General features: G+C 51.2%; 1 protein-coding gene across 4 annotated transcripts in view; it reads right to left on the bottom strand.

Annotated features, from left to right (window-relative positions):
* The window catches only part of NFATC2 (nuclear factor of activated T cells 2), a gene marked incomplete at its 3' end in the record, with an annotated part of 117,822 nt that overhangs the window by 40,796 nt on the left and 64,718 nt on the right, over positions 1–12,308 (bottom strand). For all 4 annotated transcript variants that reach the window (XM_080925504.1, XM_080925503.1, XM_080925502.1 and 1 more), the window contains exons 4-5: positions 11,145–11,347; positions 9,618–9,790 (exon numbers count right to left, since the gene is read on the bottom strand). In XM_080925504.1, the coding sequence (XP_080781630.1) occupies positions 9,618–9,790; positions 11,145–11,347 (376 nt within the window). The remainder of the gene's footprint in view (positions 1–9,617; positions 9,791–11,144; positions 11,348–12,308) is intronic.

Raw genomic sequence — 12,308 nt, 5'->3', positions numbered from 1 at the left:
ACCCTGAGCCACCCCTCAGTCCTACATGGGAGTCAGGCTGCGGGAGACAATGAATAGAGGCAGGTGGGTCAGCAGCCACAAGGGGAACTCTAGCTGCAGCCAGGTCCCGCCCACTCCCGTAGGCCCCTCCCTCCTCAGCCCTGCCTTCCTGGTGAGTCAGCTAGAGCTCCTGGCTCTCTTCCACGAGCTGAGGGCTGGGCCAAGGGCCAGCTCTTTCCACGCCAGGGCCTCTGGACCTCCCCATCCGGGAGCTGGGAGCCAGCCGGGAGCCTGAGCAGCGGCCTCGTGAGACCCAAACTTAACCCTTTCCTTCCACGTCATCATCGGGCACACAGCACCCTTTTCATCTGCCCTCGGGGCTGGGGGATGGGGAGCATACTGGTCAGGGGATGCACTTAGGGACTGCTAAGCCTTCCACCCATTTCCCAGTGGCTTGCCCTGCCCCGTGGTCCTGATGCTGTCTGCTCGGAGCAACACCACTTCCCACCACCTGTGGGCTCCAGGATGTGTAGAGGGGCCGGGGATAAAACTGCTAATTCCTCCCACATGAGCATGTTATTAAGCCTGTCTTTCAGCGTGGGGAGCCCCCTGGCTTTCTAATTGAACTGCTGCTAAGGCAGGTTTACAAGCAGCGAGAACGGCAGCTACGCCTTTGATGGAGCGGGGCGGAGGGCTAGGGGCCGCTGGCGCTGGGGGTGCCAGCAAGAGCCACCCCTCCCATTTTACAGGTGGAAAACCTGAGTCACGGGCTACTGGGGAGACCAGCCAAGGGCTTGCAGCCAGCCAGGGGGTGGGGGTGGGGCGGCAGGGCGGGGCCAGGCCGGGTCGAGCTCTCGGAGGGGTGGGAACCAGCTGTGAATCACGGTGCGCTGCACAAAAGCACCGGCCTGGGGCAGCCCCCTCTCCCAGCCACCTGGGTACAACTGCTGCCTTCTTCCCCGAAGGGGATGGAGTCTTTAATAAAAGAGTAAGGACAGCGGGCCAGCTTCCTAGAAGCCTCGGTGTCACTAGCGAGGTGTGGCCAAGCCTTGTGAATGGGATCTCAAGAAAAAGGCAAGCGTCTGGCTCCTCCCCAGCCCCAGCCTGACGCCCGCCCCGTTGGACTTTTAAAATACAGACTCTCGGCCTCCATGTCTCCTGCCTCAGGGCTGAGCCCTTCTTTTCTGTGGCGTGCTACTTCATAATCCAGCATCACTTGAATCTCTTGGCTCTTCCCACCGGATGCCAGTGGTGCTCTGCTTACCAGCAGTGATGTCCCAAAACGTGTGCAGACATGGCTGCTGTGTCCTGGAGAAGGAGGGACACTAGGTCACTCCTAGCCAAGAGGAACAGATCTTAAAGAATCAGAGGGTATGCCCATTCGGAATATTATTCAGCCAGGAAAAAGCAACAAAGGGCTGACACCTTGACAATCTTCTTTTATATAAAAGGAATCGGGCACAAAAAGACAATCGGAAGTAGTGCGATCAGAACCGTGTAGCCTGTGGTGGTACATAATAACCTCTTAGTGAGCTGCAGTGTGCACAACCGTCCACTATTTGGCACAATGGGGGGGGGGGTGGCCAACATTGTTCAACACATGCTCGGCATGCAGGAACGTTCCGGGCTGAGATCAGCAGAGGCTCAGGGTGCAGCTTCCTGTGATACCAGTGTGGCCCAGTCCACCAGTGGTCTCTGATGCTTGTCAGAGCCCCCCAAACCCTAAGGCAGGGTTGCTGACTCAAAGGGTGTCTTAGAATATGTGGTGGCATCAGGTGGAGGCAGTGCTTAGTCCAGAGGAACCCGGCCACTTCCTGGGGCTCATGTATCTGCACATCTTAGGCAGAGGCCAGAGGTGCACACTCTACCCTTCCTAGCACGTGGCTTATCACACACGGTTCAGGGCTCAGTTCCACATTGCAGAGGCCACCCGAGGACAGGGAGACTCCTCCCAGACAGTACCCCAGTCCTTGGGGAACCCCTTAGCGAAGCAAAGCGATCCAATTAGCCTCCGAGAAAGGAACTGACGGAGGTGAGTGCAGCTAGAGTGAGCGTCCTGGGGCCCACAGTTCTGCCTGATGCAACTTCCACCTACTACTGCCAACTGGAGCAGCAGGCAGGGCCTCAGAGAGCTCTCAGGAAGTCGCCGGCTCTCCTGGACTTTCTCCCTCTGCTCCCATCAGCCCCCAAAGCTCCCACCAGCCACTTAGAGATTCCAGGCCGTCCAAACCTTCCTATTTACAGTTCTCTAAGCAAACCCTGCCCGGGTTCAAATCCATCCTTGTGAGCCGGCTCCAGCTTGGGGACAAACCAGACGCAGGCTCCTGCTTAAGCTTCCAGGTGGCCCCAAGCCTCTCGATGCTGCCCCCGTCCAGTTTCTGGCACCTCATAAATTGTCTCGGGGTCCCATATTTTTTACAAGCTTTGAATCCACAGGGAGCAGCACTCACTTTTCCCAGTGCCAGCACTGACCTGCTGCCAAGCAGCGAGCACCTCAGAGACTCTGAGGGAAAACTCAGAGCCCTTTCTCACACCCACAGGGGCGAGTGGCCAAGACCATACTCTGCCTGGGAGCCTCTGGAGGGACACAGGAGAGGCTGGCCGGGAGGTGTCTCTGATGAGCCAGGGTTCTGTCAGTGTGGGACAATTACTACCACAGGGGGACCTTGGTATGTCATAAATGTGTGTGTGTGTGTGTGTGTGTGTTTACATTGTGTGATGCACACAATACTAAGTGGCAAGGGCCCCTTGTCACCACGAGCATGCTGTAACATGCTGACAGAGCTCCAAGTCTAGCCCCATGGGATCTAGCACTGTGTCTCAGCACATGGGCCTTCCTTCCCACGTATGTTAGCTGCGTTTACTTTTATTGCTACATATCATGAGCCTAAAGAACAGAAATTACTCCCACTCCAGAGTCAAGGACGCTGCATCAAGGGACACACCTGAAAGCTTGTGGGTAACAAGGGGGACAGATAAAAAGGATCTGGACCCACACTCAAGGACTCAGCCTCTGGGAGAAGGGTCCTGTGGGAAGCTGTTATCCAGCATGAGCCAGAGGTGCTTTCTGCCTCCTTAGTGATGGCTAACTGGCCCAAACTGGCCTCCTCTGACTGGGACCCCAGGGCCCTGACTTGGAACAGCAGTCTGGTGTGGAGGATCCAAGCTGGGCCGGAAGGAGCCATCTAACCCCAGCCTCACTGTGCGCACTCACTGGAGGTTCTCCTATAGTATGGACTGTCCATGCGCCCACCAGGGAGTAGGTGTCACCACGTGGCCTTGGAGGCCTCAGCTTTCTCACGAAGAAAGGGGGACAGCACATGCCCTGCAGGGAGGGGCCCTACTCCTGTCACCTCGTACACTTGGCAGCAGGTTTAGACTATACTCTCTTCTTTTTCCTTCCTTCCAATGCCAGAGGCATTCCCAAACATCTCTGCTTAACAAGACTCTCCCTAGAGGCTGCACGAACCTCACTGATGGGTTCCATGATCAGTGAGGGGTCCAAGGCTGCTGAGAGAGAGGAGAGCGCTGGGGCTTTGGCCCCTTCCCATGAGTGCTAGGGCTGCAATAAGCAGTCAGTCTTCCTGAACCTCAGCCTTGGAGGGGATGGAGTCTGAGGATCAGGCCTGCCTGGGTCAGCAGTGCATGTCAGTCCTCAGCAAACATATCCCAATATCCCTGAGTGAGAAAGCAAAGGCTAATGAGGCTTGAGAGGGGCTGGCCCATGCGAGCCTGTGAGCACACTGTGTGCACACCGTGTGCACACTGTGTGCAGTTCTGCCTGTCTGCTGCCAAGTGGTGGAATCAGGGAAGGGCCAGCTAGGGAAGAGGAGGAATGTCTGCCAGCAGGACAGCCACCTGGCTCTCCCAGAAGAATGGTGCTTGGCAACTTTTGCTAGATTGCCCATTCCTCCCCCAAGTGGCTCCCCCTGAGCGGTAGGGTGTGAGGCTCATTGTGCGTCCCCATGGCAACTTGTGTTTGCTGAAGGCTCAGATGCACCTGCTGTTTCCCAGGGTATGGGCTCCCTGTGACAATGTGTCACAGCCCGAGGCAGTCCGCTTTGTAGTGCTACAGGGACTGTCACAGGTGACCTGTCCACTCTGGACCATCACAGCAGGGGAGAGGGTGACAGCTGTGACCACTGCCATGCTATTATGTGTCACACATGTACTTAACCACAGACCAGCAAGTGGGGTACTAGAACTACTTCTAGTTTACAGATAGGAAAACTGAGTCACAGGGCATTAAGTGGGTCTAAGTGGTTAGTGAGGCTGGATTTGAACCCAGACCTCTGGATCCAGAAACACAAACTCCTAACCACTATTCAAACTCTCCTCACTCTCCTGTGGCCCCTGGTGTTGCGCAAAGTGGACTGGAGCCACTGCTGACAAGTTTCTCGGGTTGACACAGGCCTGGCCATGTGTGCCCTCTCCCAGGGTGTGAAAATTGTATTTATATACCAGGTCTCAAGATACTCAAGCACTCTGTAATGAGAGATAAAAAGGACAGAAGCAAGAATATGTGATACCCAAGGACCCAACTGCACCTTCCCTGGGTGTTTACCAGGCAAAAGGAAGGCCTTTGTCCACACAAGAACGCTGATATCTTTATCCTAACACCCACACCTTGGGGCAGGCCAACACCCATTGCTGGTAACTAAGCCATTGTGTTCCTACAATTGAACCCTGCTCAGCCATCCATAGGGGTAACTGTTGAGTCAAGCAGCAGCAGGACCCCAAGGCCTACAGACTGTGCATGCATTTCACTCAACAAGGTCACAGGGCAGGGGACATCTGTCTCTGGGGACAGGAAGCAGATCAGTGACTGTTCTCTGGGAAGAAGCAGCAGTTGAGGGGGTGACAGGGACCTGACAGGGCCAGGTGCTCTGTGTCTTGGTAGGAATGGGGGTGACGAGGGTGTACAAAGACAGTGTATGTGTGTGCTTGTGTGTGCATTGTGTGTACATGTACATTTATACATATTTCTATGTGTGCATATGTATACCTCTAAGTGTGCGTATTTATGTGTGTATACACACGTATATGATATATGTACTTAGTCATTCAGCTAAATAACACCCCTGTGAAGCCTACAGTTTCTTAATTACACCTCAGTAGAAATGCATGTGTCAGAGAGACAAGCCCATGCCCAGCTCCCACTCTGCAAAAGAAACAAAGTGAATTCAGGTTGTGCCCTGGGTGGGCAGAGCCTCCTCCTGCACAATTGCTTTAGGCATTTCCTGAAATGTGGTTGTGAGGATGAATCTGCTGCTTACGGAGATTCTGCAGACTCAGCCAGTCACAGACGGAAGGCTCTGCACGGGTCTCATGGTACCGGCTGCCAGGACCTGCAGACACGGCCTTTCTGTTTCCCAGTGGGAAGTCTCAGAAGGCATCTTCCCCTCACTTCCTCAATGTCCCTCCTGGGAGCCCGTGGGCCAGGAGTGAGCCAACCAAGTAAAGGAAAGGAGGGAAGAAGGCTGCAAGTTCTCTATGCCTTACTTCAGACACATTACAGCCTCCTTAAAAGTCTCTGTACCAAGGCCATATCCTAAATGAAGACAGAGTATATGTGTTTACTTGTGTGTGTATATGTCCATGTGTGTGCACATGTGTATATTTTTATGTGTGCATATGTGTACCTGTAAATGGGCCTATTTACATGTATGAACACATGTACATAATATATTTATATGCACACGTGTATATGTGTGCACATGTACTTGTATATATGTAATTATATGTGCATGTGTGTATATGTATATACATGTATAAATGTGTGTGCATGTGTGCATTAAGTGTGTATGTATGTGCATGTATGTAAATATTTGTATATACATGTGTATCTTTATGCACATGTGTGCATGTATTCATGTGCTATTATATGTATTTTCACATATGTGTATTAAGTATATGCATGTCTTCATATACATGTGTGCATTACTGTTGTTTATATGTATATATGTACACCTGTTATGTGTGTATTTTATATGTCATTTGTGCATGTACCTGTGTTGTTTATGTAAATGTTTGGATATGTATGTGTGGTTTTTACTCACACATGATTCTAGGGTTCAGTCAAGCTTCAACACCTGCCTGTGTGGAGCAGTCAGCAAACAGGAAGAAGAATGGCAGGAAGACTCTGCCACTGGGAACTGTGGAAAATCTGGAAGTGGAGAACCATACCAGAAAGGGCTGTAGCTGAACAGTGACCACCCCACCCCCCACCCCAGGTTGTGCCCAACAACCGGAAGCAGCTTACTCAGAAGTAAGGCCTTTGCACAAGTGAACAGGATAAAGATGGACAAGATCATGTCCAGGGCTGGAGTGGGTCTAAGTCCTCACCCATGACAAAGCTAAGGGGACAGGGCTCAAACAGAGGCAGAAACCTGATCCATGCACACACAGAGGCAGTCAGGAGAGGCATGTAGGAGGTGCCATCCTCTAACCCAGCAGGTACCTCATGACTGGCTCCTGCCTCCATCTAAGGGACATGCATGTCTAAGATTTAAGCTGCTGCATGGCAACCTCTCAGAGAGCCTAAGGAACTAGCCCAGGGTGCAGCCATGCCCTTCCCTACTGCAGAGGAAGAGCTGCAGCTGAGACCACCGAGCTGAACCTGACTAAGGCCAGATGCTGAGAAACCTGGGTGCCAGGCCATGCAGCTGTGGCCTCTAAGGCTGGGGCGAGACAGGAAAAAACCACAACAAGCAACAGGACCACTGTCCAAACAGCAGTGTCCCTCGGTCAGAATCTGAGAACATGTCATTGTTCCCAAGCTGGGGCATGGGAGGCTCCTTTCCAAAATAAATAAGTTCGCCTTGTAAATACGGGCCAGCCCACTCTGTTTTCCTTACCAGCTCATCCTCCCTAACAGTGTGTCAATTAGACAATAAATATTTACCCTCCACTGTCTGCATCCACAGGTGTGACTCACTAATTGTCAACATGCATTCACTATCTGCCTTCGGGATATAAACCAAATAGGTCAGCGCAGCACAAGCTTGTGGAGTCTTTCATGGGTCAAGAATACAACCAAGTGGGCAGTCGAGCCAGCGGACCTGGAAGTGAGGGACAGTGGCTGGCCAGCTGCCAAGGGCGGCTGCAGAGAAGAGAAGAGAGGAGAGGAAAAGAGAGGAGAAGAGAAGAGAGGAGAAAAAAAGGGCATTGTAGAAGCCAAAGAAGATATTTCACAAAGTCAGAAACTTTGTGATTTCAGCTTTGCTACTGCTGAGTAAAAACTGTGACTCACTTTACCGAGAAAGGGAGGTGAGGTGGCTGAAACGGGGGGGGGGGGGGAACCATCTGCAAGGGTCAAAGGATTTCCGAATGCCCTGACAACCTTGCCGAAGACACGTGTGGTTCACGGAGGCTCCCGAAGACCTTATGGTGATGTCAGACACATCGTATGGAGCCCAGAGAACCAGAGAAGACACATGTCCCTTGTCCCTACCCTGCAGCTGACCATAGTCCCACATTGAAGGTGAGCTGCCCACCCGAAAGAGGAGCCCAAGACCTCCAAAGATCACAAAGAAAGAGTCTGTGTTTCCTTCTACAATAATCCTAAGACATTGAAAAGCAAACAGGATAGGACGACTCCTGAGACCAGACAACAGGGGTGAGGATGTGGCTGTCACTCTTTGTCTCTCCTTCCCTGATAGTGGCTCTTATTTCCTAACTCTGGGTACAGACTCACTAGCACCCCAGCTTTGCCCTGGGTGAGCTGTAAGATCCCACTGCCCTTCCCCACTGGCCCTTCCCTGGCCTTCATCAGACCAAGCCTGAGTACTGCCCATGCAGAAGCCTCCCTCTGTCCTTGCTTCCAGCCTGTGCGGCCGGAGGTCAGTTCTTCTGTACTGCTTTAGAGCACATGGTCCTGGACTTTCCCCTCTGTTCATTCATAGCTCACCATTACTGATGAGTAGGAGCCTCTCATAGGTTCTGCCCAGTCCTCTGAATATCTTCAATTTACTCCCACTTTTAATCAGTAAAGCACGTGGCTGTTTTTGGCGGGGGGGGGGGGGGGAGACAGAACCCAGGGCTTCCTGCATGCTACGGGCAGACTCTACATTCGAGCCATATCCTCCCTGGTTGTCATTTTAAAGCCAGAAATTGTCCCCCTTCCCCCTTTAACCTCTTCAAATCAGAATCAGCCATCTTGACCACGTTTCCATATGATAAGAGGCTGCTGTCAGCTCACAGCTGCCCACTGAGAAGGGCAGAGTAGCCTCTGGTCCCCAGTCTCCGCTGCACCCTACTGTCTCCCCACCTCACCCCAACCCCATCTACTTCTCTTACTTCTGTCTCCACCTCTCTGGACACTGAAGGAAACGGATACATAAGGGCAGAGAGCCTTTATCACATGCAGTGTATTAGGGATTGAGATGAAATCCTTAAGGAATTTGACGAGAAACATGATCCCATAAAACGACCTTAAAGACAGGCTGAAAGAAGGAATTAGCAGTTTTAATCTCTCAAACAATGTTTACCTCCCTTATTCTTCTTAAAACAATGACTGAGCTTTCAAAACTGTAACAGTTATCTAGCCCCTGGCCTCGGCCTATAGCGCCAGTTGTTCAGGAAGCTAACTAAGATAAAAAGACAGAGTTCAAATTTAGCCTGGGCTACTTCACAAGACCCTCTCTTCCTTAAAAAAAAAAAAAAAAAAAAAAAAAAAAACAGTGTTTGTAGAAGTGTTGGTGGCAGAACACTTGCCTGGTGTGCCCCAGGTCCTGGGTTCAATTTCCAGTATGTCATACATGTATACACAAATGCATATGTGCACACCTGAGCAAAATTAAGCTTTGTCATGCACCACAGCAAAATCCCACTGAACACGCCAGAAGTTCACAGCAGCTGCTTTGGAAGCCTGGCAGATCCCAGCTGTGAGCCCTGCCCAGCATCTTTCCCAAGAACCTTTCTTTTATACCAGGCTCTGAGATTTTTCTCTAACTCTACTTCCATCTTTGGAGGTGGGGGCCTTTATCTTCACTAAATTATAAGCTGTTAGGGCAGAGAGAGTCCGCTCTGTGGATGCCTGACACTTGGCATGACCCCTGACCATGACACTGGACAGACCTCAGACAGCAGGCAGGGACAGGTGGAAGGCTGGGGTCAAGAGCCATTACTGTCTGCAAGGTTCTGGGGTTCCAGTCCCTGCCCCATCTCTTCTGGGCACAGGCACTGGATACTCAGTCTTCTAACCTGTGAAATGGGTATAACAGTCCCTGCCAGTGACCCGGGTTGCCATGAGCATATGACTAGCTGCTTTCCACACCATCAACAGAGCCACAGCTCAAAGCCAATGCCACACCATTGTGAATCTCACTAAGTGGAAAGAGGACGAAAGGAAGGGAAGGGGTGTGTGCTCCAGGTACTGACTGCAAATGTGTCTGTGCGTCTGAAGACCAAAGCAGTATTTCAACTTTTCTCATCTTCTGAACAAAGCCATCAACCCCTCCCCCTATCCCTTGTCCCATGTTTTTGTTTCCCAAGAGAAGTCTCCACAAGCAGACAGAAGCAGAGATCAAAACCTCCCCGGGCACAGTGTCCGCCCTCCTGGTCACCACAGACCCGTAAATTCCTGCAGGTCACCTCCCAGGGTCATGTGTGGCCCCTTTCTCCCAGCCCTGACTTACAGCACTCAATGGGGTTGGACGCAGCCTGCAGGGAGACGATGCGCCCACTGGGCTCCGGGACATGCACGCGGAACACCAGGCGCACACGCGTGTTCTTCCTGCCGATGTCTGTCTCCCCCTTTCGCAGCTCGATGTCAGCGTTCCGGAGCTTCAGGATGCCTGCGCAGTCGATGCTGCGTGAAAAAGAGCCCAGGTCACGAGAACCATCTAACTGGGCAGAAAAGAAAAAAAAAAAAAAAAAAAAAAAAAAAAAAAACACCCACAAACCCGCCTAAGTTGGTCAAACAAACGCCTCCTCTGGCCAGCCATGGTGTGTGTGTGTGTGTGTGTGTGTGTGTGTGTGTGTGTGTGTGTGTGTGTGTGTGTGTAAAGGGGGGACCTCAATGTCCCCCTGGGCATTACAACCTGAAGAGTATACCAAGATGCTGAATTTTAAAAAAAAAAGGAAGAAAGGAAGAAAGAAGGAAGGAAGAGGAAGAGGGAGGGAGGGAGAGGGGAGGAGGAAGGGAAGGAAAAAAAAGAGAAAAAAAAGAAGAAAGGAAAGAGAAAAGAAGGAAGCAAGGAAGGAAGGAGAGAGGAAGAAAGGAAGGAAGGAGAGAAAGAAAGAGAAGGAAGGAGGAAGGGAAGAAAGGGGAAGAGAAGAAAGGAGAGAGAAAGAAAAGAAAGGAAGGAGAGAGGAAGGAAGGAAAGAGAAAGAACGGAAGGAAGGAGAGAAAGAAAGGTAAAAAGGAAAGAAGGAAGGGAAAGAAAGAGAAAGAAAGAAAAAAGAGAGAGAGAGTGTGTGTGAAGGAAATTCTGTAGAGAACGTGGATGCCCTCCCACGTGGATGCTCTCCCGAGGGGAGACTGCTCCTCTGGGAGATTTTCCATGTCAATGCTTCTATTCTCAAAGGCACCAGCAAATCTCAAGGGCAGACAGCTGGTAGAACTGGCCAGGGCTAGTCCCCAAATATCAGAGTATTTTTGCCTAGAATTTAACAAGTTACAACCAACCATCTCTCAGAGAACTCTGTCGTGAGACAGGGAGGAGAGAAAGCGAATATGAAACCCAGGGACAGCACAGCAGTGCCCCGGTCTCATGCCCTCCCTCCCGCAGCCTCTCTGAAAGGCAGTTTGTTTCCTCATAAAAGGTTCTTTGATGCTGACACACGTGTGCCATGTGGCCAGTTTAGCCACAGGTATAGTGCCACATGAGTGGCCTTTTGTGTTGTCACTGAAGTTTTTCTATAGGTCCCACTGACCTCTGTTTTTGTTTCAGTTTTTGGAGACCAGATCTCATGTAGCCCAGGCTGGCCTGGGACTCAATATGTAGCAAGAGACAGTTTGAATTTCAGGTCTTCCTGTCTCCATCCACACCCCAAAGTGCCAGGACTACAGTGTGTGTCCCCATGCCAGGCTTTGCAATAACACGTCTTAAATAGAAGCACCAGACAGGTGCTCCAAGATCAGGTAGTGCCAGCAGTGGCTGCTGTGGTCCCCTCATCCCTTCACTCTTGTCACTCGGGCCCCTACCACTGCCCGGTCTTACGTGGCCCTCATGTTGTTCTTTGGCTCCAGGGGGATCTCCAGGACCTTGGTGTTGCCCACAATCTTCTCATAGCTGGTGGTGGTAACCGTTTTTCCGGTGATCCTGTGCACTTGGTAGAAGGCATGCGGCTTAAGGATTCTCTCGTCAGCCGTGCCGATGAAGATCTGAAGTCCCAGAGGCTTGTTCTCCATGTAGCCGTGGAGCTAAGGGAACAAACACATCTTTAGCATGAAGGATGTGACTGCTGTAGTCTGACCACCGGAGAAGACCAGAGAAGCCAGGGGAAGGGAAAGTGGGTGGGGTTGCTGCGTGACCTGGACGACCAGCAGAAGGCTTGGTGTCGAACCAGAACAGACTGTTTGAAGACATTACAGGGAAGCTCCTCTCAAAAGGATGCTAAGGGGTCAGAGAGAGGGATCAGTGGGTAAGGCCACTGGCTGCTTTTGCAGAGAACTCCTGTTTGAGTCTCAGCACCACACGGAGGCTCATAGCCATCTGTAACACCAGGGCATCCCATCCCTCTCTCTGTCTTTTTATAAACACATCAAAGGGTGTGGAGAGAGACCAGAGAGATGGTTCAGAGGGTACAGGTACTTGCTGCCAACCCTGATGGTCTGAGACACTCTCCAGGACCCACAACTCTTATGGGGTTTACTCTGACCTTCACAAGCAACTTGTGGTTTGTAAATAAATGTGTGATTTTTTTAAGGGGAAAAAAGCCAAAACCTACAGTTTATAAAACAATATTCTATCTAATTGTCCATCCACAAAGAGAAGAAGATGTGGGAAGATGCATGCCACACAGACTACACTGTTACTCCCTACCCCGGGGAAGAAGAGGAGTCCAAGACTGCAGAGGTGTCCAAAGAGGATGGTGACTTCACTCCCCATGGTACAGGACAAATACTTAATTGGGTATATACTAAATAACAAAAGACAGCATGTCTAGGCTCTTCCCAGCCTCCTCCCCAATCCTCTGTCCCTCCATTCCTATATTGCAAATTGAAGAGGCTGTGACAAGGGACAAGTCCTGCAGAACTTCAGCAGAAACCTTGTCACTTTCCAATCAAGTAAAAGAACACAGAAAGGCTCCGGGGCACAGCCTAGAGAAACATTGCTCAGTGCAGAGCCACCAGCTGGACATGTGTACTGTCACTGCAGACC

The sequence above is a fragment of the Micromys minutus genome, assembly GCF_963924665.1.
Source record: "Micromys minutus genome assembly, chromosome: 11".
NCBI lineage: Eukaryota > Metazoa > Chordata > Mammalia > Rodentia > Muridae > Micromys > Micromys minutus.
Note: the sequence above shows the minus strand (reverse complement) of the source record. Positions and strands in the feature narration are given on the sequence as shown.